At 66.0% G+C, this 27,167-nt stretch overlaps 1 protein-coding gene across 1 annotated transcript; it reads left to right on the plus strand.

Moving 5' to 3' along the window:
• Positions 1-1,914: 1,914 nt before the first annotated feature.
• AXIN2 (axin 2) lies at positions 1,915-26,725 on the plus strand. Its single transcript, XM_055130434.1, is given in 13 exon segments — positions 1,915-2,035; positions 3,574-3,809; positions 3,811-3,837; positions 3,839-4,596; positions 10,082-10,222; positions 17,516-17,618; positions 19,992-20,132; positions 20,409-20,920; positions 22,130-22,324; positions 22,459-22,695; positions 22,913-23,008; positions 23,586-23,753; positions 26,454-26,725. Coding segments are annotated over 12 exon segments (2,544 nt in total). The 5' UTR covers positions 1,915-2,035; positions 3,574-3,770; the 3' UTR covers positions 26,581-26,725.
• The last annotated feature ends 442 nt before the right edge of the window (positions 26,726-27,167 follow it).

The following is a 27,167-nucleotide window of genomic DNA, read 5'->3' on the forward strand; positions in this document are numbered from 1 at the left end:
GTTGGAGGAGGCTGGGTAGAAAACGGGGCGTGGGGAGGGGGGGGGGAGCTGGTACTTATTTTAAATGGTCAAGGTGCGTTTCGGGAACGTGCGGTCGGGAAGTTGGGGCGACTCCTCCGGAGAGCTGAGGCATGCTTCCCCCAGAGGGGTCGGGGTCGCTCTCGGGCGCCCCCCCCCCCCCCACCGCCCCCATCCTTGACCCATCCACAAACGCGCCGCGGTCTCAATGCAAACTCGGCCACGCGCGCGCACGCGCACCAGTCCTGCAAACGCCTTTGGAGAGACCAGGCGCGTGTTCGCCCCTCGGGTACTTGACCTGTGGGTCTCCGGAGCGGATTCTCCCAGCCCCGATTCCCCGGGAAACCGGAAGAGAGGTAGAGAGCCGATCACGGGGGGCCGTGAAATTTTTTATTTTATTTTATTTTTTTCTCCTGTCCCACTGTTCCCGGCGATGAACCCAAGGCTACCCGAAACTGTTGCTTTTCCAGCCGGGGCGGGCGGGGGCAGGCAGGCAGGGCAGGCAGGCAGCGGGGAAGAAGGAAAGGCTGAGCAGCCGAGAGGCCCGGGAACTTGAAAGGCTCGGGGCCGGCAGCGCCCGTGGGGCCGCGGGGGGCCGGGCAAGGGGGGCGGAGGGAGGCCGGGGAAGGGTTAACGCGGGAGCGCGGAGCGTGCGGCGGCGGGGGCGGGCCGGGCCGGGGCGGGGCGCGGGGCGCTGTCCCTTTAAGGCGGGCGGCGCGGCGCGGCCGAGCGCGGCTCTGATTGGCGCGGCGGGATCACTGGCTTCCCAGGCCCGGCCCGGGGGGAGTCGGCTGGAGCCGGCCGCGCTTTGATAAGGTCCTGGCAACTCAGTAACAACCCGGGACTCGGGGAAATAAAAATAAGCCCTCGGAGTCATGGATTTCGGAGCCGTCCGGCGTCCGAGGCGCCCGTCGTCCCCGCCGAAAGCGCCGCAGTAAAAAAGGTGGGGGTGGAGGCTCGGCCCCGGCCGAGCCGCTTCAAAGAAAGGACCCCTGGGGCCGGGGGGTGGGGGAGGGACGGAGGGGGGGAGCTGGGGCGCGCCCGCCGCGGGGTCCGCGGAGGAGGTCCGGCCGAGCCGCGACCCGACCCCGCGCGCGCGCGCGCGTGCGTGTGTGTGCGGTGGTGGGGGGTGCGAGCCGCAGGCCGCCCCCTCGCCGGGCCGGCGGGGCGGGGGGGGTCCGGGGCGGGGGGCGAGCCGGGGCGCGGCGGGCGCCTACCGCCCTGCCAGGACCGTGCGCTCGGCTGGCGCCTTTGAAGTGCACAGTTAAATCCGCGGCGCAGTTTTTGTTGGAAGCGCCCGGGGGGACGTTTGGTGCGCCGAGCGCCCGCTGGGAAACTGGACCTGTGCGGACGGCCCGGGCCGGGCGGGGGGCCGCGGGCGGCCGCGGCGGGGGCGGAGGCCCCTTTCGGAGCTCCTTTGCATAAAAGGGGCGGCGGGGGGGCCCCACCGCGGCGCCCCTCGCTGGCCGCCGGAGCCCGCTCGCATCCCGGGGTTGTTGTTCCCTCCGCTGCGCCTCCAACCCTCCACCCTCCACCCTCCTCCTCCTCCCGCTCCGGCTCCGGCTCCTGCTCCTCGGCCGCGCGGCTCCCCATGCGCCCCCGACGCCCGGAGCGGCCCGGGGGGGGCCCGGGGGCCGCGGCCGGGGGCCCCGCGCGGGCCGCGCGCTCGGACCCGTGGTGAGTGGCGGCGCGGGGGCGTGGCGGCGCGCGCGCTTTGATGTGCCGGGGGCGGCGCTTTGAAGTTGGCGGGCCGGCTATTTCGGGGCGCGCTCCGGGAGGGGCGCGGCGCCCGGAGCTCCAGGGGGGGCTCGACCCGGCTGGCCGGGAAGCCGGGGCCGGGGGAGACTTCTTGCGGGCGGCGGGGGGGCTGCTGTGGGGGGGGCCCGGGAAGGGGGCAGCTCCCTCTCCTCCTCCTCCTCCTCCTGCCCCCACCGCCACCACCGCCACCGCGCACCCCCTCCCCGAGCCAGGCGGGGGGGTCGCCCGGCTGCCGTTGTTCTTCTGGAGGGGAGTCGGGGTGAGCGCGCGCGGGGCGGGCCTTTGAGAGAGGTGGGATGGAAGGGTGGCGGCGCCCCCCTGCGCCCCTCCCCGCCTCCGCGCGCCTCGGGGGGGGTGCCCGAGCGTGGATCCCGGGGCGCCCCGAGCGTGTCCCCCGGGGACGCCCCGCAGCCCCCGGCCCACTGCTGCGGGGAGCGCAGGGGGCTTCGCCTTTGCGGGCCGCGGCGGCCGGGCACCGACCCGGGCTCGGGGGGGTGGGCAGCGGGGCACTCGGGCCGCGCCGGGCCGGCCTCGGGGAGGGGAGCGGGGGGGCCCGGGCCTCGCAGGTAACGGGGGCCTCCCCACCTTCTCCCCCCCCGCCGCTCCCCTCCCCTCGGTCCGGGCGGACGCGCCGCCGCCGCCGCGCGCGCGCGCGCCCGCGCCCTCGGGGGTCGCGCCCACCACCTCGGTTCCATCCTCGCCCCTGGCTTGGCAAAAAGCGTTTGCTTGGTTTTGCGGAGACTTTTTCTTAATTTTTTGGGGGGTGGTGGTGGCGGTGCTCTGTGTGTGTGTGTGTGTGTGTGTGTGTGTGTGTGTGTGTGTGTGTGTGTGTGTGTGTGTGTGTGTGTGTGTGTGTGTGTGTTGGGGGGGGGGGGTGGAGAGCAACTGGCTCGAGCTCGGCGGAGTTTGGAATCTTGGCACGGCCGGCGGTAGCGTGAGACGGTTTCGGATCCGGTTTTGTAGGGTTTGCGGCGGGCGGAGGTGGGGTGTGGGGGGGGGGTCGGGACGGGGGCGGCGGGGCCCGCGGCTCCTCCGCGCGCCCGCAAAGTTGGGAGATCCGGAGCGAGCCGGGCCGGGGGGTGGGGGGCGGCCGGGGCGCGGCGGGGGGCGGCCTCGCCAGCTGCCGTGCGGGCGCCCCGGGTCCGCCCGGTGCGGGGCGGGCGGGCCGCGTCCCCGGGTCGGGGACCTTCTGCATTTTTCAGGAGTGGGAAGGGTGGGGGGAATGGGAACCAGATGCCGGCGAAGGGCAGCGTTTGAAGCTCGACTTATCTGTGCCGAGAGCCGAGTGGGGAAATTGACCGAAATTGGTTTCACCTGCTCGCAGCCCCGGCGGCTCCGGGGGGCGCGTCTTTGGAGTCGCTGCTCCCGGGGGAGGGGTGCGGTGGTGGGGGGAGGCGGGCGGGCGCGGGGTGCCTGCGCGCTGCGGGGGCCCCCTGGGACTCCGGAGGGTCAGGGCTTACACCAGCGGCACCCCTCCGGGCCCCCCCTCACCTTCCCTCCCGCCTCCTCCCACCTACCGCCCCCCCCCCCCCTGCGCGCATGTGCTGGGGAAGGGGGGCAGCGGGTGCGGGGGGCGCTCGGGTCTCTCCTTTGAAAACGCAGCCCTGATACTTTAGATGAGCACCTCGTAGATAGCTGGGCTGCTTGATTTGAATTTGAGGAGTTGAAAAGCCTGTTTACTTTCTTGCTTTGATGTTGGGTAGATCTGGTTTTGATTAGATCAATACCCTTTTTTCTCCTGCCTCACCCCCCCTCCCTCCCTCCCTCCCTCCCTCCCTCTTTTCCTTTTCTTCGCAGAGGGGAGGCGCAGATGAGCCCCTGCTGACTTGAGAAGAGGCTACGCTGATCGCGGAGAGGAACTGGAAGGGGAGAGGAAAAAGAAAAAAAAAGAAGAAAGAAAGAAAAAAAAATCCAACCAAAAAAAAAAAAAAACCAACCAACCACCAACCGCAAAACGACCCAAACTCGGAGAGCGCCGGAACAGCCGCGTCGCCATGAGCAGCGCGGCCGTGTTGCTGCCCCGGCTCCCGGACCCCCAGCAGCAGCTTTCGGGAGGATGCCCCCCCGGCCCCCGGTGCCCGGGGAGGAAGGAGAGAACCCACCACCGTGCCAGGCGGCGGGGGCGGCGAAGGGCCAGCCCCCCAAGCCCGCGCCCGTCCCCTCCCACGCCCGGCGCAACGAGGACGGGCTGGGGGAGCCCGAGGGGCGGGCCTCCCCCGACTCCCCGCTGGCGCGCTGGACCAAGTCCCTGCTGAGTCTGCTGGGCGACCAGGACGGGGCCCACCTCTTCCGGACGTTCCTGGAGAGGGAGAAATGCGTGGACACCTTGGACTTCTGGTTCGCCTGCAACGGGTTCCGGCAGATGAGCCTGAAGGACGCCAAGACCCTGCGTGTGGCCAAGGCCATCTACAAGCGGTACATCGAGAGCAGCGGCGTGGTGGCCCGGCAGCTGAAGCCGGCCACCAAGGCCTACATCCGCGACGGCGTCAAGAAGCAGCAGATCGACTCGGCCATGTTCGACCAGGCGCAGACGGAGGTGCAGGCGCTGATGGAGGAGAACGCCTACCAGCTGTTCCTCGCCTCCGACCTGTACCTCGAGTACGTGCGCAGCGGCGGGGAGAACACGGCCCACTTGGGCGGCAGCGCGCTGGGCGGCCTGCCGGGGGTGTGCGGCTACCTGCCCACCCTGAACGAGGAGGAGGAGTGGACCTGCGCTGACCTCCGGTGCAAGCTGGCCCCCACGGTGGTCGGCCTGTCCAGCAAGACGCTGAGGGTGACGGCCGCCGTGCGGTCCATGGAGGCTGTGGAAAGCGGATACAGGTGAGACCCAGGGCGGTACGGGGGGCGGGGTGGAGGGGGGGTTGGTGGGGAGCGGGGACAGGGATGGCTTTGGCAGCTGTTTCACGTTAAGGAGTTGGGCTAGCCAAAGAAGGTGGACGGGTGGATGGATGGATGGACGGACGGACAGACAGACAGGTGGATAGGTGGATGGATGGATGGGTGGGTGGATGGATGGACGGACGGATAGACGGATGGACGGACGGACAGGTGGATGGATGGATGGATGGATGGGTGGGTGGATGGATGGACGGACGGATGGACGGATGGACAGGTAGATGGATGGATGGGTGGGTGGATGAAGGTGCTGCCCAGGCTGACCAGCGTCCGTGGAGAGCTCGGACCGCTGCCCATGACCCCTTTGATCTTGCCCCGCCTTGTTTCACGGGGAGAGAAGTGTTGCGGACAGCTGCCTGCCTGCCGTCTTCAGGGGCCCGCAGTATCATGAATGCGGTTACTTCTTATACCCCGGGCCAGTCTGAGGAGGGGGAGAGAGCGAGAAGGGGGAGGGGGGCGGTGGTGGGAGAGAGAACAGCAGCCGCGGGTGGCTCTGAATCACCAGGTCTCCAAGTGAGGTTTGGGAAGGGGCCCCAGCCACGCCTCGCGGAGAGCAGGGCAGCGGGGTGGCGGGGTGGCGGTGCTGCAGGCCCGCACAGTGGGGTAAGTGGGCTGTTCGGAGCGGCTGTCCAGAGCGTGTGGTTCTCCGCGGGCGCCGTGCGAACCTACCGTCCACAGGAGGGCAGGGCCGGGGCGGGCCCAGTAAGGCAGTTTAGACGCTGCCGGCACATTCCCAGGCCCTCGGTGCGCACGGGGCCAGGCCTCCCTGTGCGGACAGGGACGACCCCAGCCCGGGGAGGCCTGCAGCCCCCTGCACTGGTGCCCGGGCCTGCAGCCTCAGACCTCTCCTAGGAACGGGCGTTCTGTTCCTCCCTCCCGAGAGACCCAGACTCTTGGTCCCTCTATGCTCATTTCCCCGTGGGCTCCCAGGAGTCCCGTCGGGAAAGGCCGCCCCCCAACCCCCCCCCTCCTGTGGTCGGTCCCGGGTTCTTGGCTGGCAGGAGCTCCAGTGGGGAGGATTCTGCCGGGAGCCGCAGCACGAGCGCTGCCCACCAGGGGGCGCGCGCACCGCCCGTTTCCCTGGGAGAGACGCTGCCTCTGCTTCTCTTCCCTGGAAGCCTATTGGCTGCTGCCAGGCCCTTGTAGGGTCACGTGGGAGTGCCTTCAGCATCCTTGCCTTTGGGGTCCCAGGCCATCTGCGAGGTCGATCCTGTGTCCGGGCTGAGCCCCGGGCACCTGCCACCTCCACCCAACCGCGTTTTCCTTGGCTCTGAGCGTTTGGGGAGCCCTCTGGGGGTCCGGCCCTGCAGCTGGGTGGCTGGACTCCCGGGATGTCCGCTGGGACCCAGAGCCTCCCCCTGGAGCTGGTCCCAGCACCTGCCCCGGGAGGGGGGCGTGGTTTCGTCAGCGCCTGGCCAGGGCCAGGGGGCCAGGGGCAGGAAGCAAGCCCCTTTCCCGGTGCCGTTGGCTGGGACGGTCCCAGGGTTTCAGGTTTGGAATTGCTGAGCGGGGCGGGGTGGAGGGACGGAGGGGCAGAGGGCCCAGAGCGCTCTGGGTGTGTCTGGGGTTTGCCCCCTCCTGCTCGGAGCACTGCTGGCATGAGCTGCTGCCCGGTGATTTGCTTCACTGGCACTGAGCCCGCCCCCCTCCCGTGCCCGGCCTGCCGGGAAATTGTCAGAGCCATCCTCAGCATCCCCGCCTGCCTCGAGGCGTCTGGGCGTCTGTGTGTCGGGGCCTGCTGGCCCGGGCCTTGCAGCGAGACTGTCCCCGCCCTGCCTTGAGGTGGGCACCGTGTCCCTCTTGCTCACGTCCGGCGCTGGCCGCTGGGGTCAGGACCGTCAGTACAAGCGTCCTGTGGGTGCAGATGTGAGGAGCACGCCCCTAGTGCAGGGGTGATGGGGTCTGGGGGCGGGAGAGACTCCTGGGGTTCAGCCCAGGGGCGTCTGTGAAGTCATGAGCGGTGCCCCCTGCTTTGCCTTGGGATGCTGGTTTGTCCGTCTAGAACTCTGAGAAACAGGGAGGGGCGGGAAGAGCAGGGCCCCCTCCCCCAGGGGGCCTGGTGTCCGGAGCAGTGGCCAGTCCACCGAGAACCGAGTTTCCCGAGGGGCCTAGGAGGAGCCGGGGGGCCTCGTCTGTGCCCTCGCGGGCTGGGTGCTGCTTTATTTATTTATTTATTTAATTTGCTTTTTTTGGGGTCACACCCAGCATTGCACAGGGGTTACTCCTGGCTCATGCACTCAGGAATCACTCCTGGCGGTGCTCAGGGGACCCTATGGGATGCTGGGAGTCGAACCCGGGTCGGCTGCGTGCAAGGCAAACGCCCTCCCCGCTGTGCTATTGCTCAAGTCCCTGGGTGCTGCTTTAGTCGAAAGGCTCAGGCGAGGAGCTCAGTGCGTCCCGGGCAAAGGCCTCTGGCACGTGAGTGGTCCCGGGGCTGGCCGGGCTGGGCTGGTCTCTGTGAATAGCCTGAGCCAGAGTGACTTGGGCAGGGGGCATGTGAGGAGCCGGGCGCCCAGACCCTTCCTGTGTGAGGGGCCAGGGGGTGGGGCCAGGAGGATGGTGGCCTGTCTTGGGGGGGGGGACAGGGTAGAATGCATGGGGGGGGGACTCCCTGGGTTTCCCGCCACCCAACCCAGTGGCCTTGTGATCTGTTCGGGACCACACCTGGCGGTGCTCGGGGCTTGCTCCTATTTCTGTGCTCAGGGATCACTCCCGGGGCCCCGCGTGGTGCTGGGGTAAGGTCCCGCGTACGAAGCTGAGCCGAGGCTTGGGCATGTGCCAGGCAGGCCTTGCCTGCCCCCCTCGATCTCCGGCCCCCAGCCCTGCTGTTCATTTTAAATTTAATACAAGCATCCCAGGAAAACAGCCCCGATCCCCTGTTTTAAGTGGACGTGGCCAGTTCCTGGGTTCTCAGCCCGGGGTTCTGTCCGCCCTTGCCGGGGGAGGCCAGGTAGTGACCACCCCCGGCCTCCCACGCGGAAGCCCCTCTGTCTGGCGAGTGGAGGGCGCCGGGCCTGCCGTGGGACCTGTGTGTTAAACAGAAAGGGAGGTCGGGGCGCCTCCATTCCTGGGAGGCGCAGTCACCACCTGAGATGCCGTAAAGCCACCAAGGCCCTGGGGCCAGGGTCAGGACAGCGGGCAGGACAGCCTTGCACGGGGCCGACCCTGGATCCATCGCCAGCACCCTGTCTGCTCCCCTGAGCACTGCCAGGTGTGGCCCCCAAACCAAAATACACGCAACCGAACCCTGGCACCCCCCCCCCCCCCGGAGAGAGTGGCAGGGTGGCGGGAAGAGCAGGTGAAGGCTCTGAGGCTCGTCTCTGCTGAGGACAGTGGGGAGTCCCGAGTGCGTGCCTCCAGTGAGGGGGAGACCCCCGGGACACGCTCGGGGGTGCCTGTGTCTGGGTGGCAGCCCTGCCCCTCCCCGGGGCTCACACCGCTCGCGGCCCTGGGTCCATGCTTCCCAAGCGAGGGGGCGGGGCCCGAAGGCGCAGGCCCGCCCGTCTGCTCTCAGAAGACGGGGTGCAGCTGTGCGCCCGGCCCTGCCAGGGCCCGGGCCAGCCCGTGGGAAAGGGCCCCGCTTTCCGCAGGAGGGCCTGTTCCCTGCTGCCCTGTCCCCCGGCATGCACGCTCCTGTCCAGGAGGGCGGATGCGCCTAGGGACCCCCTGCCTTCACCCCAGAAAGGGAGAGGCGCCCTCTCCTCCCTCCCCGGCCCCGGGGGCGGGCAGCCCGGGGAAGGCGAGGACCCGAGGGTTGACTTTCTTGGGGGGCCTGACACGTGGGCTGCGTGTGCCGAAGGTCGAAGTCACTGTGGCGTGTGTGTGGGAAATGTGCAGTGTGGACGGGCCGTGTGTGTGGGAGCAGGTGCGGTGTGGACGGGCCGTGTGTGTGTGTGTGTGTGTGTGTGTGTGTGTGTGTGTGAGAGCAGGTGTGGTGTGGATGGGCCGTGTGTGTGTGTGTGTGTGTGTGTGTGTGTGTGTGTGTGTGTGTGTGTGTGTGTGTGTAGAAGCAGGTGCGGTGTGGACGGGCCGTGTGTGTGTGTGTGGGGGGAGCAGGTGCGGTGTGGACGGGCCGTGTGTGTGTGGGGGGGGCAGGTGCGGTGTGGACGGGCCGTGTGTGTGGGGGGGGGGGAGCAGGTGCGGTGTGGACAGGCCAAGTGTGGGGAGCACACGGTGTGGCCCTGGGGTGGGGCTTGCTGCTGGCTCTCTGTCTCCAGCTCAAGGGCCCGAAAGTCAGGACCACCCTCCTCCCACATCCCGCCCTCCTGTCCCCCTGCCCTGCCCCCCCAGCAGTCCCGCCCGAGCTCGGTTCCCGGGCTGTGTGGCCGCTGCCCTGTGCCCCCTCAGACTGGCTGTCCAGTGCTTGTCCAGTGCTCCTGACCCTGCCCCTTGTCCCTCCGGAAACAGCCTCAGCCAGGCCAGGCCACTCCCGCTCTCACCCGGCCTGCCTTGGGCACGCATCCTCCCGTCTGCCTGTGTCCGGGCCCCCCACGCCCACCCCCGCCCTGTCCAGCTCTGAGGTGGGGGTGAGCTGCGGGGCCGGAAACGCCCAGAGGGGGCTGGGCAGGTGCTTGCGTGCACGTGTGCCATCCCGGCTGCCTTCCTGGTTCTGCACGAAAGGGGAAAGTGCAGGTTGGTGCGGTGGGCACCGAGCCCCAGGTGGGCTTCTGGGGCTGCGGGGATGGGCGAGGGGAGAGGAGGTGTCCATCCGGAGGCAGACCCCCCCGCCCTGCTTCAGGACATCACTTGGTCTCCCATTTCCTGGTCTCCTCCCTCCCGGCCCCTAATCCACACCCCTCCCATCCTCAGGAGGCCCCTCCTCCTCCCGGCTCTGGGGGCCGCACTTCCCGCAGCCCCCGCCTCCGTGCCCGGCTTCCCCTCCCGGAGCCCCCCAGTCCTCTGCAGCTCAGCGGGGACACAGACCCCGGGTTCTGGGGGACCCCCAGAGGCCCCGGGAGGGCAGGGCCTGCCTCGGGAGCAGCGTTGCTGGCACTGGTGGGGGCGGGGCCCAGGGCTGGCCTTGAGCTTCCCTGTCCCCACCTATGTGGCTTCTTCCCACGGCCCCTCGGGAGGACACTGGCCCCCCCCGAAACCAAAAGGGAAACAAAATGCAAATGCCTTGGGATCCCCCCAAATGGTGTTCTTCGGGGTTTCCCACCAGGGCCCCCCCGCCCCCATAGAGTCCGGCTTCTGGCCCTGGGGGTGTGGGTGGGGGGCTGGGGGCTGCCCTGTCCCTGCCGGTGTGGGGGTGACCCTGCCCCCAGGCACGGGTGATGGACTTGGCTGTGACGGTCCCTTTTTTTGTGTTTCTTTTTTCTGGCACACCTGGCGGTGCTGGGGGGGGGGACCCTCGGGCATACGGGGGGTCGAGCCGGGGCCCTGACAGCGCCTCCTCTCTGCCTTCCCACAGGCCCTTCAAGCGGAGCGACCCCATGAGCCCCTACCACGTGGGCGCCGGCTACGTCCTGGCGCCCACCACCAGCGCCAACGACAGCGAGATCTCGAGCGACGCACTGACGGACGACTCCATGTCCATGACGGACAGCAGCGTGTGAGTGTCCCGAGCTCTCACCCGCCCCGAGACGGCCCAGGCGTCCTGTCTGCGGAGCCCGGGGTGGGCGAGGGGGCTTTGCAGGGAGGACGCTGAGGATGTGCCGGCGTGCACCGTTTCCCCAGGGGATGCAGTTTGGGGTGCGCTGTGGGCGTGGGGGCCGAGGGCTTTGCCTCGTTGGGGGACCCTCCCCTGGCGTGCCTGGCCTGGTCTGTTCTGTGCCGCCAGGGTCAGGGCCCGGCTCCGGTTTACTGTGGATGGTTGCTGCGCCTCTGGCAACGGGGTCTTAGAGGGGGTCAGAGGTGTGTGTGTGTGTGTGTGTGTGTGTGTGTGTGTGTGTGTGTGTGTGTGTGTGTGTGTGTGTGTGTGTTGGGGGGGTGGCGAGAGTAATCCTGAGTCGGGGGGCTGCGCCTCTGGCAACGGGGTCTTAGAGGGGGTCAGAGGGTGTGTGTGTGTGTGTGTGTGTGTGTGTGTGTGTGTGTGTGTGTGTGTGTGTGTGTGTGTGTGTGTGTGTGTGTGTGTGTATGTGTGTTGGGGGGGTGGCGAGAGTAATCCTGAGTCGGGGGGCTGCGCCTCTGGCAACGGGGTCTTAGAGGGGGTCAGAGTGTGTGTGTGTGTGTGTGTGTGTGTGTGTGTGTGTGTGTGTGTGTGTGTGTGTGTTGGGGGGGTGGCGAGAGTAATCCTGAGTCCGGGAGGTGGCGCCTGGGGTCTTAGAGGGGGTCAGAGAGGGTGTGTGTGTGTGTGTGTATGTGTGTGTGTGTTGGGGGGGTGGCGAGAGTAATCTTGAGTCCGGGAGGTGGCGCCTGGGCCTCCCTGCGAGTTTCTTCGTGGCCCCCAGTTGGAGAACCTGTGTTCTAGAATGGTCTCTGGGTCCCGGGCCTCGCCGCAGGCCTCTCCTGCGAGCAGGGCGAGTTTGCAGACAGCCCCTGCGCAGCGCTGGTTCCACCCACTCACTGGGCTTCTTTCCTCGGCGCTGCCCGGAGGGGGTGGGCTCTCCTTCCAGGGCTCACAGGCCCTCTGCTCGCCTCAGCCCTGCTCCGTGGGCGCTGGTTTCCTCAGACACCGTCCCATGTGACCTGGGCTCCTCACACGCTGTCTTCCATGGACTTTTGACCTGGTTTTCTCAGACGCTATCCCGTGTCGACCTGTGACCTGGTTACCTCAGACAGTCTTACATGAACCTGTGACCTGGTCTCCTCAGACACTGTCCCACGTGAACCTGTGACCTGGTCTCCTCAGACACTGACCCACATGACCCTGTGACCTGGTCTCCCCAGACAGTCTTACATAGACCTGTGACCTGGTCTCCTCAGACACTGTCCCATGTGAACCTGTGACCTGGTCTCCTCAGACAGTCTTACATCGACCTGTGACCTGGTCTCCTCAGACACTGCCCCATGTGAACCTGTGACCTGGTCTCCTCAGACACTGTCCCACATGAACCTGTGACCTGGTCTCCTCACCTGTTGTCCCACATGGACCTGTGGCTTGTTCTCAGACAATGTCTTCTGTGGGCCTATGACCTGGTTTTCTCAGATGCTGTCCTATGTGGGCCTGTGACCTGGTCACCTCAGATAATCTTACGTGGGCCTGTGATCTGGTCTCAGATGCCATCCCATGTGGGCCTGTGACCTGGTCTCCTCAGACACTGTCTCTGATGGGCCTATGACCTGGCTTTCTCAGACTCCGTTCCATGTCGACCTATGACCTGGTCTCCTCAGACACTGTCCCATGTTGACCTGTGACCTGGGCTCCATGACCACAGTGTGACCTGGTCTCCTCAGACACTGTCCCATGTTGACCTGTGACCTGGGCTCCATGTCCACAGTGTGATCTGGTCTCCTCAAGACACCATCTCACGTGGGTCCATGACCCGGTCCCCTTGTCTGTGTCCCACATGAGCGTGTGACCTGGTTCCTTCGCAGCCTTCTATACATGCCTGTGTCCTGGTGGTCATGGCCGTGCCCCATGAAGCCGTGGCTGGCAGAGGTGGTGGGGGACAGCTCTCAGGATTCCCGACCTGACAGCTTTCCGTCTCCGTGCCAGCAGGGCACAGGTATGCCCCGTCACCCGTCGCAGGGAAACGGGGCTTCCCCAGAAGCCAGGGGTCCGTGTGGGCCAAGCGTGGCCTGAGGTGGCCGGAGCTCGAAAACCACGTCTCAGTCACACTTGCTTGACTGACACTGGGTGGGGCGTAGCGTGGCTCTTGGTGCAGTGACGCAGTGAACCCCTGTCCGGCTGTTGCACACGCACGGGGCAGCGTGTGGTGGGGGAGGCTGCAGCCAGGAGCTGCTTCTCTGCACGCCGGGGTCCTCGCGGTAGTGTTTTGTTTTTAGCTTTTTCCTGGGCAGGGGTCACCCCAGGTGGTACCTGAGGACAATTCCTGGTCATGGCCTATTGCTGGGGGGTCACTCTTGGTGGGGCGGTGCAGAACCTAGTGAGTAGCCTGAGGGGGGCGGGGGCGGTTTCCTTTTCTCTCTTTACCTGTTGCCGTTTTCCGCTCTGGGGGGGCGTCTTGCTCAGCTTCCACTGGTCTGCAGGTGGTCTTCCTGATATCCTGCAGCATGAGGAGGACACGGAGCGGGTTCCCTAGTCAGGCCCCCGCCGCTTTCCCCCACTTGGGAGCCCTTTTTCATCTAAGTTACTCCGTGACGGCGGGCCCGCAGGTGTGCAAGACAGGTGTGCGGATCGAGTAGGTACCGGTATAAATCATAAATTCATCTCGGGCTGGAGCCAGAGCACGGTCGGAGGGTGCTTGCCTTGCTCCGGGACCTGGATTCGGGACCTGGATTCGATCCCCGGCATCCCACATGGTCCCCCCAGCACTGCCAGGAGTGAGTGCAGAGCCAGGAGTAACCACTGAGCATCACTGAGCAGCCCCCCAGAGAGGGGTCCTGGGAGTGGCCAGCTGATGCTGTGTCTGGGAGTCCCCGGGCCTGGTCTCAGCGGGAACCCAGGTGGAGTGGCCCCAAAGCAAAGAAAACAAACCCAAAGCAAACCCCCCAAACAACCCAACAACTTGATTCATTGTCAGTGCTCTGAAAAAGCCACGGGCCCTTGCCTGTGGCCGGGACCCACAGTTGAGTGAGCCCGGTGCTCCCTGAAGGTGCTCTGGCGGTTAGCTTCCTGCCGGCTTCCTGCTCCTCGTCTGTGTGTCCTACCAGGTTGTGGGGGAGATGGTCAGCGGGGGGAGCCTGGGCGCCCTCCTGTCTGTGCCCCCCCGAGAGCTTCTCCTGCAGCGGGTGAATGGTGGGCGTCAGCCTCCGGCCCCACCCAGCACTCTCTACGGGGCGGGGCGCGCAGAGAGCAGCCCTCCAGAGAGGGGTCCTGGGAGCGGCCAGCTGGAGCCTGTCTCCCGCGCGGCCCCCCTCCCGGCTGTGCCCCAGGGCTCCTGGCGTGCTGTCTGGGGGGGGGGGGTAACTCGGAACGGGAGCCCAGAGGCCGGGGAGTGTCTGGGAGTCCCCAGGCCTGGTCTCAGCGGGAACCCAGGTGGAGTGGCAGTGTGTCCCGAGGGGCTGGCCCTGGTGCTGCGTGGGCAAGTGCTGAGCACGCACACATGCGTGGGTGGCGTGCACACGTGTTGGAGGCGTGTTCGCTTGTAGGTGTGTGAGATCTGCCTGGTACATGTGTGAGATCTGCCTGGGGCCTTCTGGCCACCCGGCCCAGGGCACTCGGGCCTGTGTGCGCCCAGGGCTGGGATTAGCACCCACCCCCGGGGACATTTGGGATGGTAAGGTCAGGGTAGAACTGCGGGGTGAGGGGCTAGGGTGGGGAGGGGGATCCCAGGCACCCAGTGCCCACTGCCCCTGGCCTCCAGCGGCTTTCCCGCTAAGCAGAAAGTCCCTTAAAGGCAGCTGGGGACTCGGGTCTTCTCAGGAGACCCCTGAGAGGGCAAGGGCATGGGCGTGTGTGTGTGTGTGTGTGTGTGTGTGTGTGTGTGTGTTTGTGTGTGTGTGTTTACCCGGAACCAGGCCTTCTGGGAAGAAACAGATTTTCACACGTCTGCTGCCAGAGTGGGGAGTGGGTGGGGCAGGGCGACAGGGGCCCCAGGCCCCAGAACCCTCTCAGGTGTGGGGGTCCGCCAGCAGTCGGCATCAGTGTGACTGCAGGGAGCGGCTGCTCTGGGGGGTCCCCGACATCGGGGTGAGGGGGGCGCGGGGCCCACCCACTCACTTCTCTGCACCGTGCGTGGGGCTGCCGTGGCCGGCGGAGGCCCCTCGGACGCCACCTTCTCCGACGCGGGCCCCGAGCCCAGGCCACCCCGGGCGGCCACGTGTGCGTGGTGGCTCTCCCAGGGCGCCTGGGGCGGCCGCTGAGGGCTAACGAGCCAATTGGCTCAACTTCATGGCAGCCGAGTAGCGTCCACGCTTCAAACTGTGGCTCCCCAGAAACATCTGGGCCCCTGGCGGGCTCCCTGAGCTCTGATGTTGGTGCCTCCAGGGGCCGCCTGGGGCCTGGGGCTCGACCCGGCCTGGCTTGGGGCTCACCACGCGGAATCGGCTCTTCTTCCCTGCCCCCCTCCCGTTAGGGGTAGAAGCTTCGGAAGCTCATTGGTGGGCGGGAGAAATGACGTCCAGCGGCCTGGCGGACCCTGGGCAGCGGTTTCCGAGTTCTCCCGCCAGGTGTGGCCCCAGACCCGGAGGGGTTGTCGCTCTGAGGCTCCAGCTCGCGCCCTGGGCCCCCTCCCCTCCCCGTCTCTGCCCTGCCCCCTTCTGTGGGGGAGGAAGAAGGTGCTGGGAGGTTCTGGGAGGACAGGGCCGGGAGGGAAGGCTGGGATGCCCCGGGCATGCCTCCGCGGGTTCCACTGGCCACCTGCAGGGTGTGGACACCTTTCGAGGCACGGTGACCGGGCCCGCCTCAGACCCAGTCCAGGGCCGGGGAACAGGGCCACGGAATACAGAACCGGTGGACGCCCCTGTGCGTGTCGGTCAGCCCTTGGCTGAGGGCCGGGCAGGGAGAAGTGGGTCCATGGGGAATCCCCACAGTGGACATAGGTGCCACGAGGGTGTGGTTGGCCTCAGGCTTTGGGTCTGCGATTACGACGTAGGATTTTCCGGAAAGTTCTGCAGCAGACCTCCCATTCATTCAGCCCTTTGGAAGGTGATTCCCTGGGGGTCTTAGGGGCAGTGATTCCCCCCAAACTCACGTCATGCCCTCCAACTGGGCACACGACAGTAGGGGAGGGGTGGAGGGGGTGGGGGCTTAGCGCCTCCATGGGGGTGGGTCAGGAGGGGGCTCTGCGGACCAGCTGCTCCTCTGTCAAGTGGGCCGGATGGTTCCAGGGGCCCCTGACCCAGGGCAGGAACTTGGTTGGTGGAGGCCGGGCCCCAGGGCCAGAATCCAGACATGCCGGATATGCTCACGTGAATGAGCTATGGTCAGTAGATCTCGGGGGTTTTGATCAGTTTCTGCCTTTTTTTTGCTTTTGCTTTTTTGGTTATACCTGGCAATGCTCAGGGGTTACTCCTGGCTCTGCACTCAGGAATCACTCCTGGCAGTGCTCAGGGGACCCTATGGGATGCTGGGGATCGAACCTGGGTCGGCCACGTCCAAGGCAAGTGCCCTCCCCGCCGTACTATCACTCCAGCCCCTTTGGTCAGTTTCTGGACCTGGAGTCTGGTGTCCACTTGGCGGCTGGGGGCCCCGGGGCTCCCCTATCCTGCTCTGGGGCGCTCCACCTAAGGTCGCCCCACTCTCGCGTGGGACTCCCCACCCTGCCTGAACCCGGCCTTTCCCGGTGACAGGCTCCTGGGGCACCGACCTCACTTCTGGCTGGCCAGCCCCTTCCTCTGCCCGTCCCCTTCGCCCAGGTTTGACCTGCACGGACGGGCGTGTCTGTCGGTCCTGTATTCCGTGTTCCCTGTCCCCAGGGAGGGGACTGACTGTGCTCTCTCCGAGTCCAGTGCCACCGCCTGGAACTCTCGGGCATCCCAGGTGTGAAGCTGAGCCCGGGGGGGCGCCTGGGTGCTTTGGGTGCTCTGGCCACCCGCTAGGCGGTTTCAAGGACGCCGGAGTTCTATTCAGATCCTTTCCGTGCCTAGAATCCCCAGGTTGGATTCAGTACGTGGATATTCCCACCCAGGGCCGCAGAGATAGTCAAAGAGGTCAAGTGCTTGCCTGGTATGTGCCAGCCCTGGCTAACGCGGGCACTGAACTGTCCTCGGAGGCCCCCTTGGAATGGGCACAACCCCCCAACTGAAATGTTTTCAGTAAAGACTCATTGGAAGGGAGGCTAGGGGAGGGGGGTGGGCACCTCGGCTGGACACCGCCTGGCCATGCTCCTGGGGTCTGCCTTGGTGGTGCTGAGGGTGTCACGTGGTGTGACAGCCCCCTCCCCGCCCCTCATGGCACTTCCTCGCCCACGCGGCAGCCCCCTGAGCCCCCTCGTGCTGCTGAGTCTTTCGTTAGGGTCCTTAGCCAGCCCGGATCAGGTTCTCCCCATTAGAGACGTGCTGATGTAGTCTCCGATGCTTGTTATAGATTTTTGCTTCTGTAAATTTCGCATGGGCTAGAGCAATAGCGCAGCGGGTAGTACGTTCACCTTGCACGCAGCCAACCCGGGTTCGATTCCTCCATCCCTCTCGGAGAGCCCGGCAAGCTACCGAGAGCATCTCGCCCGAAAGGCAGAGCCTGGCAACAAGCTCCCTGTGGTGTATTCAATATGCCAAAAACAGTAACAAGTCTCACAATGAAGACGTTACTGGTGCCCGCTCGAGCAAATCCACGAACAATGGGTCGACAGTGCTACAGTGCTAAATTTCACATGTTGCCAGCCTCCCTTCTCATGAGAATCGGTGTGTCTGCCCCGGGCAAGCGTCTGCCTTTCTGCCCCCTTCCGCCGCTTCTCTGCCCGTGGCCTCAGTGGACACAGGGCGCAAAACTCGGGTGCTGGGCACTGAGTCACGTGATCCGTGTCCCCAAGAAGTCACCGAGGGTGGCTGGGGCCTAGGCAGGCAGGAACCCAGAGACCTCCCCCGCGTGTGCTGTGGGAGACCTCGTTTCCTCATTGGGGTCGCGCTTCCTGGCAGTCAGGGAGGCCACAGGACCTTGGGCTCCGTCTGTAGCCGGGCCGCCTCTGAAGTCGGGGGCCCCGGAGCTGGCCGGAGCACGGTCCAGTTCTCACCCCGGGACTCGCCCTCTTCCCCCGAGAGGGCTGGGCGTGTGGGGTCCTGCACCGGAACCCAGCCGGCTCCTTTCCGTGGGACCCCTGGGACGGCTCAGGGGGGCGCGTGTGGTAGCCCGGTGCCCGGAGCACCCCCGTGAGCCCGCGGGCCGCCTCTCCTCTCCCCCCAGAGACGGCATCCCGCCCTACCGCCTGGGCAGTAAGAAGCAGCTCCAGAGAGAGATGCAGCGCAGCGCCAAAGCCAACGGCCAAGTGTCTCTACCTCATTTCCCGGTGAGTGGGGCGGGGACGGAAGGACAGGGCAAGGGTCTGGTGGTCCGGTGCTCCCCCTGGCATCCCGAGCTGTCCTGAGTGGAGAGCACGGTGAGACGGGAGAGGCGGTACAGCGGGCAGGGCGTTTGCCGTGCACGGGGCCTGGTGTGATCCCCGGCACCCTAGCTGGGTCCCCAAATCCTACCAGGAGTGACCCTGAGCACAGAGCCAGGGGTGACCCTGAGCGACGCTCTGGTATGGCTTACCGCCCACCCCTTCCACAGAAAGGGAGGTGGCCGGACAGGAAGAGACCAGCTCCCCTCGGCCTCTGAGCGCCCAGAGCCGGGGCCTGTGGCCCCCTGGGCCCCCGCCTGGGGTGGAGGCCCCCTGAAGGCACGGGGTTTGTCTCTCCCATCAGTGTCGAGAGACACGAGCGGGGCCTGACTCCAGCCGGGCTCAGGGCAGGCCTGTTCCTCGGTGACGGGGTGCGGGGGGCGGCAGAAGGAGCCCGGGTGGGCTTCCTCCAGAAGGACGTGCGTCGCCCTGGGCCTCCACTCCCCCCGCCCCTCGCACCTGCTGGCGGCCCCCATCTCCGAGCCCAGCCCCAGCGCGTGGCCCCCTGCCCTTTGTGACTTGAGCTCCGTGCCCGTTCAGAGAGGCCAGCAGGGTCCTCTGCCACCACGATGCTGGGAGCTGCCCGTCCCGCGTGGGTGACCCCGCGCTCTGGGGTCACGGATCCTGGCATCCCTGGCTTTCTCGGTGGGGGAGGAGGCTCAGACTTTGAGCCAGTGCCATGCCCTGAGTTCCAGTCTTGGGCCCCCCGAGTACTACCAAGTGTGGCCCCAACAGGTTTTTTTTTTTTTCTTTTTGGGTCACATCTGGCGATGCACAGGGGTCACTCCTGGCTCTGCACTCAGGAATCATCCCGGCAGTGCTCAGGGGACCATATGGGATGCTGGGAATCGAACCTGGATCGGCCGCATGCAAGGCAAATGCCCTACACACTGTATTATTGTTCCAGCCCCGCCAGCAGTTCTTTTTAAAATTTAAAAAAAATGACCTTTTCTGGGGCTGGAGCAGTACAGTACAGTGGGAAGCGTGCTTGCCTTGCGTGCAGCCGACCTGGGTTCTGTCCCCGGGCCCCCAGATGGAGCCTTGTCAGGCGTGAGCACTGAGCCAGGAGCACTGTCAGGTATAGCCCCCTCCCATTTTTCCCCCCTATGGGACCCCGGCATCCTCATAACAGACAACAAACACCCCCTTCTGCCCACCCACCCCCCTCCAGTGTCCATGATGTATGTCTGATCTGATTGGGATGGGGTGTAGGGCTTCTGTGTTCATACGTTACTTAGCCCGCCTAAGCGTACAGAGGAGAAGTTTCTATCCAGGGATGCAAATGGACTGTCGGGATGGGTGTGTGTGTGGGAGGGGCGGGTCCCCGCGAGGCCCAGCCCATCGAGGGGAGAGGCTGGCTGGCAGGTGGACTTCCTGCTGTCTCTGCCCACCCCCAGGCTAGGGGCAAGGGTGGAGGAGGAGAGAGAGGAAAGAGAAAAAGAAAGGGGAGAGAAGAGGGAGGAGAGAGGGGAGGGAGAGAGGGGGAGAGAGGGGAGGGGGACAGACAGACAGACACCTTGGGAGGGGCGGGGGCCGGGCTTCCCGGCTGTTTGATATTCTCCCCGCGAGCCTGGCCGCCCCCCTGTTGCCTTGATGGCGCAGCTTCAGGCCGCCCGGCCCAGCAGTGTCCTGCCGCTCGCCTGCAGCAGCTTTCTCCGTTTTCGGTACAAAGAGCCGGGGAGGGGGGGCCGAAAGCCCGGGGGGCCCGGGGCGGCGCTGAGACAACACTGCCTCAAAGTGCGCAGTGTGTGGCCGGGAAATAAATTACCCCGCTTCTGATCGGCCGGCGCCCCGCGCGCCTGCGGCCGATCTGGCTGCATATATATATATATATATATATGTATATATATATATATATATATATATGGATTTTATTTTATTTTTTTTTAATTTCCAGCGCCCTTTCTGTTTAGACTCCTTGTTCCTTGAGCCCGTCTCCCCCCCTCCCCTCCCCTCCCACCTCCCAGGACTGCCTTTTTTTTTTTTTTTTTTTTGATGTTTGACAACAGCCTTTGAAGATTCTCTACTTCAGAGCAGCCACTGATGGGCTGGTTGTCCTACAGAGAGAACAAGCGGGGCCGCTCGGAGTGTGACCAACTGCTCCTGGCCACGGCCAGCGCGGTGGGGGCCGCGGCTCGCCATGGGGCCTCTGTGCCCGGGCATAAAGCGCCGAGCCAGCCGCCGTGCCCGAGCCACGCTCGGCCCGAGCAGCCGCCGTCGCCGCCGCAGTTGCCGCTGCAGCGCCGCCCCGGCCGCCCTGACCCCGCCTGTCCTCCGCAGAGAACCCACCGGCTGCCCAAGGAGATGACCCCCAAGGAGCCCGCCACCTTCGCGGCCGAGCTGATCTGCAAGCTGCAGAAGCTGAAGCTGGAGCTGGAGAGCCGGCACAGCCTGGACGAGCGGCTGCAGCAGATGCGGGAGGTAAGAGGTGGTGCTGGCCCTGGCCAGGGCTGGGGCCCGAGCTGGGGAGCCAGGGCCCGGCAGGTGCAGCGCCTGGCTGGCCCCGCCCCTCGGTAGGCCCCTCCCCTGGTTCCGGCCCCGCCCTTCGGTACGGCCCCGCCCCTTGTGGCCATGCCTCTTGGCGTGGCTTTTCCTAGGCGCAGCCACGCCCCCTCCCCTGGCCCCACCCCCCTGTGCCGATGTGCCCTCCTCCTGCGACCCTGGGTGACCCCCTCTCCTTTCTGCTGCCACCTCCAGGACGAAGAGGAGGGCTCCGAGTTGGCCCCGAGCTCCCGGGAGGTGCTGCCGCCGCCCCAGCACCCCCTCTCCCTCCTGCCCTCCGGCAGCTACGAGGAGGACCCGCAGACCATCCTGGATGACCACCTGTCCAGGGTCCTCAAGACCCCCGGCTGCCAGTCCCCTGGCCTGGGCCGCTACAGCCCCCGCTCCCGCTCCCCCGACCACCCCCAGCAGCCGTACCGGCCCCTCCTCCCGGCCGGGGCCCGGCTGCCCCCCGCGGCCAGCACCTCCCCAGCTGCAGCCGGCGGCCCCCTCCTGGGCGCCAAGGGCTTCGCGAGCAGGCCGCCGACCAAGCACGTCCACCACCACTACATCCACCACCACGCCGCGCCCAAGTCCCGCGCCGAGCTGGAGGCCGAGGCCGCCCAGAGGGTGCGCTGCTTCTGCGCCCGGGGCCCCGACCACCACTGCTGCAGCCAGTGCCCCGGCCGCCCCCGCCCTCCCGAGCCCGCGCCTGCAGAGCTGCTGGGGTGAGTGTGGGCGTGGGGCGGAGGGGTCGCACTCGGGGCTGGGGACGGGGGCACATTGATTCAGTGGGCACATATGTACACAGATTCAGGAGACACGCACACACAGATTCATATATGCACTCATGATCACACAGATACAGGAGACACACAATCACACTAACACGGGAAACATAGTCACGTAGATTTAGGAGGTACACTGATTCATATACACGCAATCACACAGGTACAAGGACGCACACACACAATCACACTAGTACAGGAAAGTCACGCAGATTTAGGAGCTACACTGATTCACATATATGCATATATATGTGTGTGTGTATATATATATATATATATATATACACACACACACACACACATATATATATATACACACACACAGAACCACACAGGTACAGGAGACACATACACAATCACAGTAATACAGGAAACAGTCTTGCAGATTTAGAAACACACACTATTCGTATATACACACAATCACAGATACAGAGACACAGTTATGCAGACCCAGGAGACACAGTCACATGGATTCAGGAGACACATACACACACACACACACAGTCACAAACTGTTACAGCAAACACACAGTCTTACAGGGTCCAGAAACACACCATGTACACACTCTTTTAGGAGACACATACAGTCACAGTCACACTCATACGGACACACACACACAGATATAGGAGACATATATGTATACTCACAGTCACACTGACTCAGGAGACACACAAGTCACAGAGATAGAAGAGACACACACATTTGATTCAGGAAATACACACACACTGAGACATGCACCCTCCATTGACTCAGCAGTGATGCGTTGGGGTGGTGTGGCTCTCGTTTCCCCCAGAAACACACACACACACACACACACACATATACACACACACACCCTCCCTAGACTCCGCAGTGATGCGTGGAGGTGGTGTGGCTCTTGCTTCCCCCAGAAACACACACACACACACACACACACACACACACACACACACACACACACACACACACACACTGAGGCACACACCCCTCTCCCTGGACTCCGCAGTGACGCGTGGGGGTGGTGTGGCTCTTGCTTCCCCCAGAAACACACACACACACACACACACACACACACACACACACACACACCACACACACACACACACACACACACACACCCCCTCTCCCTGGACTCCGCAGTGACGCGTGGGGGTGGTCTTGCTTCCCCAGGCCCAGCCGCGGTGGCAGCACCCTGCCGAGACGCGGCAGCGGGAAGAGCGCAGAGCCAGGCCTTGCTGCCCGGGAAGGGGGGGCCCCCGGTGGCCCCGGGGCGCTGCAGCTGCCGGCCGAGGAAGGGGACAGGTCCCAGGACGTCTGGCAGTGGGTGCTGGAGAGCGAGCGGCAGAGCAAGCCCAAGGCCCCCAGGTCAGCACCCCTGCACGCCCCCCGTGGGGGCAGGGAGGGCCGGCCCCGAGCCCGGGTCAGCGCGGGGCGGTTTGCCCAGTTCCAGCAGCCCTGCCCTGACGGCTGCTCTCCCCTCTCCCCTCTCCCCTGCCCAGTGCGCCAGGCACCAAGAGGACCTACCCCGGGCAGCCCGCCCGCGGGCCCCCAGCCGACCGCGCCAGTGGCCGGCACCACGTGTGGGGGGGCGGCAGTGGGCACCCCCGCACCGCCGCCCGCACCCACCCGCTGACCCAGGACCCCGCCGTGCCGCCCCTGACACCCCCCAACACCCTGGCCCAGCTGGAGGAGGCCTGCCGCAGGCTGGCGGAGGTCTCGAAGCCCCCGAAGCAGCGGTGAGTGGGGGGGACGGGCTGCCTTCCTGCTGGGGGCCGGGGGCTCCCCGGCATTCCCGACGTGTCCCGTCACCCAGAGCGGCTTTGCGAGTGGGATGGAGGGCTGGGGTCGGGGGGCTGCCAGGGGGCGGCTCCCAAGGACACCCGTAGCCGGGCCAGCGGGGGCAGGGGAGGATTGGTTCCCGGCCGACCTCTGACCCGTCGGCTGTGCCCTCAGGTGCTGCCTGGCCACGCAGCAGAGGGACAGGAACCACTCGGCCCCCGGGCAGACAGGAGCCGCGCCCTGCTCCGGCCCCAGCCTGGCCGTGGAAGAGTGAGTGTCCCTTGGGCCGGGCGGGGTCCCGGGGTGTCTGTGCAGGAGGCACCCGGCTCGCGGTCCTCTGCACCCTAGCCAGATGGGGACCGCTGGCCAGCGAGCCGTGCCAGCTGAGGGGCAGGCCACAACCCCACTGTCCGGGGGCCACAGGCCGACAGGCTGGGGCGCTGCCCTCCCCCATCCGCTGCTCCCGCCTCTCCCAGCGGTCAGGGGCTCCTGACTCCGCCCACACTCGGAGGGCGCGTCTGGAGAGCAGGCCAAGGGGGGAGGCTGACCGGGTCGATCCTGGCAATGTGCGTGCTCCCCCGAGCAAAGAGCCAGGAGTCGCCCCCACGCCCCCTGTTCCCCCAGTGAAAGATGGCAGCTGTGTGTCCCCCAGACACGCGGGCTCGTGTACGTGTGCATGCATGCACATGTGTGTGTGCACAGATGCAGCATGTGTACGCGCGTGCACATGTAAGTGCATGGGTATGGCGTCTGTGCGCATGCTTGTACGTGTGTATGTGTGCACATATGTGCACGTGCATTGCGTGTCACTTCCACGCACTGAGCCCCGTGGTTGTCCTCTTCGCAGACACAGGGAGCCCAGGAAGCTGGCCGGCGGCCCCGCCCTGCAGGCCAGCGAGCTGGTGGTCACCTACTTCTTCTGCGGAGAGGAGATTCCGTACCGGCGGATGCTGAAGGCGCACAGCCTCACCCTGGGCCACTTCAAAGAGCAGCTCAGCAAGAAGGGCAGCTACAGGTGAGGGGTGGCCTGGCCTCGGGCCGTGTTCACCGGGCCCCGCCCAGCTTGTCCCACCGGGAGGACCAGGGTGCCAGGAATGGGTTCGGGAGGGGACTGGGCAGGGCTGCTGTGCGGAGACGGGCTCGAGACGGGGGGCCTGCAGGTGGCGGGCAGGGGGTCCTGCAGGCTGGGGTGGGGGAGGGTGGAGACAGGGGTGTAGCAGGAGAGCACATAGAGTCTATGTGCTCTCCCCTCCCAGCTCCGCCCACTGGGGCCTCTGCCGGGGCCTCTGGGCCTCCTGACCCTCCGCTCTCTCCCCCTGCTAAAGGGAAGGTCCAGCCCTGCCCTTTCCCAGACCCTTGACCCCGGCGTGGGCCGGGTCCTGCAGCCTCCCCGAGCTCACCAGTCACTGCCCGGCCCCTGGCCCAGGCGGCTGCCCCGTCCCCCTCTCACCCCTGTTAGTGCCCTGTGCAGGGCCGCGGGCGTGTGGGCACTGCCTGGGGGATGCAGCCCCTGTGCCAGCAGCTGGGGTGGCGTGGGCAGGCCCAGTGGCCGTGCCCGGCGTCCACCTCCAGGGGCCAGAGATGAGAGTCCCCTCCTGCCCCGGCACACTCCAGTGTAGGCGCGGGTTTGGCTCCCGCGGGGGGACGGGTGGGTGGGGCGGGAGCGGAGTCCACCTCCTCCCAGGCCGTGGCAGCAGGGCAGTGCCCGGGGGAGCCGTGGGGAAGAGGCTCAGAGTCACACCTCAGCCCACGCCCCGTCCACCGGGCTTTCACCTGGATCCCCGCTCAGGCGGCCAGCTGTGGCTCGGGGCTGCAGGTGACCAGTGAGGAGGGCTGGCGTGGCCCTACGCATACCACACACACACAACACGCGCGCACACACGCATGCACACCACATACACACATGCCCACACACCACATTCGCACAGGCATGCACATCACATACACATGCCCACACATGCACATACATGCATGCACACCACATACATGCACACACACTCATGCACACCACATACACGTCCACACATATACATGCACACTACGTACACACGCCCACACACACATGCTCACACATGCTCACCACGCTCTGCCGCATCTGGCCCTGATTCCCAAGACTCTGGTTTTCCATTTACGCGGTGGCCCTTCATGCGGCTTTGCAGCCGGCCGCCGCGTGCCCACGGGAGCTGGGACCCGTGGCTGGCATGCGCATTCCTGGCTCATGGGGTCAGGCCGTGGCCGCTGCCTCCTCGCTCCCTCCCTGCCCTCCTGGGGGGCGGGGTGCAGGGGTCCGCACCCCCACCTCCCCGGAGAAAGCCCCAGTGGCCTCGCAGGGCAGGGGCCGGCTGGGGTGGCGAGAAGCGCCTCCCCCTTGGCCTTGCGGATGACGGGTCAGCGGGCGGGTCAGCGGGCGGTTGGTTGATTGAAACCGGCCCTCCGCAGGTGGCAGATGCCAGGAGAGCTGCAGTGCCGCAGCCCCGTCTTGGGGCAGCTCGAGGGCAGGTGCCCCCGGGGACGCCACCCTCTCCCTCGGGCCAGGGGCATCACGTAAAGGGTCAGCGCGGGTTTGCCGGCAGCGGAGTGGGGGCCCGTGAGGGGGGTGGGGCTTCCAGCCTCTGGCTGGGAAACGTGACTTTTTCTTTTTGCTTTTTTTGGGGGGGTTACTCCTGGCTCTGCACTCAGGAATTACCCCTGGCCGTGCTCAGGGGACCATATGGGATGGTGGGAATCGAACCCGGGTTGGCCGCGTGCAAGGCAAACAACCTACCCGCTGTGCTATCGCTCCAGCCCCAAGGGAAACGTGACTTTTGGGGGCCCGAGTCTTCCTCACGTTCGCACCCATCTTCCTGCTCCCCGGGGGGAGGAGAGCCTCCCCTTGCCTGAGTCCAGCCGCGAGCAGTGAGCCCTGCCTAGACCCGGCTGTGCCGCTGTGTCCCCCTTACCCCCTGCAGAAGCGTTGGGCGCCGCCTTCGTTTCGTGGAGCTTGAACTGAAGGGAATCTAAAAAAGAATTTTTTTCCTTTTGGTTTTTGCTTTTTTGGGTCACACCCGGCGATACACAGGGGTTATTCCTGGTTCTACACTCAGGAATTACTCCAGGGGACCATATGGGATGCTGGGATTCGAACCCGGATCGGCTGCATGCAAGGCAAACGCCCTCCCCGCTGTGCTATCGCTCCAGTCCCTAAAAACAATTTTTTTTAATTTTTTTTAAAGAGAAATGACAAAAACAAATTGTCACTCTGAGAACACGGGTACGATCTTTTTTTTTTTTTTTTTTAAAGCAGGGAGAAGGGGGGTTTCTGGTCCCTCCGGGGAGCAGGACCCTCTTTCCAAAAGTGGACTCAAGGGTCAGTGGGTGGGGGGCGCTCCTCCATCCGGGGGACAGGAGGGAAGGAGTCTCACGGGGGGAGGGGGTTTGAGGTTGATGAGGGGTGGGGGCACCTGGCCTGAGCCCTGAGCACTGCCAGGCCCCCAGGTGGGAGGGGACAGGAGGGTGGGGTACAAAACAGCATCTCGGGCCCCCCTGGAAGTGGTGGGTTTGGGGGACACTCCGTGCACTTCCACTGGGGTCTCCTGGATGACCTCTCCCCTGGAGGGTGTCCTCATCACCGGGGAGGGTGGGGGAGTGGCGCGGGGCAGCAACCCCGCTGGCCACTCGGGTCTGCCCAGGCCCCCTGGCTCACGCCCACCCCCTCGTCTCCGTCTGCACCCCTCAGGTATTACTTCAAGAAGGCCAGCGACGAGTTCGCCTGCGGAGCCGTGTTCGAGGAGGTGTGGGACGACGAGACGGTGCTGCCCATGTACGAGGGCCGGATCCTGGGCAAGGTGGAGCGGATCGACTGAGCCCGGACGGAGGAGGAAGGACGGACGGACGAGGGCCGCGGAGGGGCCGGCATGGACTATTTATTCAGGCGCGACCACTCGCGGCGGCCAGGGACTCAGAGGCCCCGTGGAGCGTTCCGGAGGGGGACCCCTTACTGATATTTATTGAACAGGCACCCCCCACCCCTCCGCCCCCACCCCCCCCAGCCCCCGGTCATGCCTATGCTGCTTTGAACCCGGACAGACGGGGAACATGCCCACGCGCGGCTCTGGGGCCGGTCTGGACGGAGGCGGGGACGGGCAGGCTGGGCCCGGCCCTCCCCACGGCCCCGCCTGTCCCACCCGTGCTGCCCGCCGGCCGTGAGGGCGACTTGGCCCGTTGGCTGCCACGTCCCTGTCGGGGAGGGAGGGGGCAGTGGCCGGGAGAGCCGCCCAGCTGGGAGCCCCCCCCAGACCCGGCCGGGACCCCCACAGGGCCCCCAGCTTCTGTCCTCGACTGTCCGGGAGCCGCCCCCCGGGTTTCTGCGTTACGTTCCCGTGTGCGTGCGGCCCGCGTGCCCCGCGTGTGTGCGCAGCCCCCGGCCGAGGACGCCTGCACGCCTGCTCTG

The sequence above is a fragment of the Sorex araneus genome, chromosome 3, assembly GCF_027595985.1.
Source record: "Sorex araneus isolate mSorAra2 chromosome 3, mSorAra2.pri, whole genome shotgun sequence".
Lineage (NCBI taxonomy): Eukaryota > Metazoa > Chordata > Mammalia > Eulipotyphla > Soricidae > Sorex > Sorex araneus.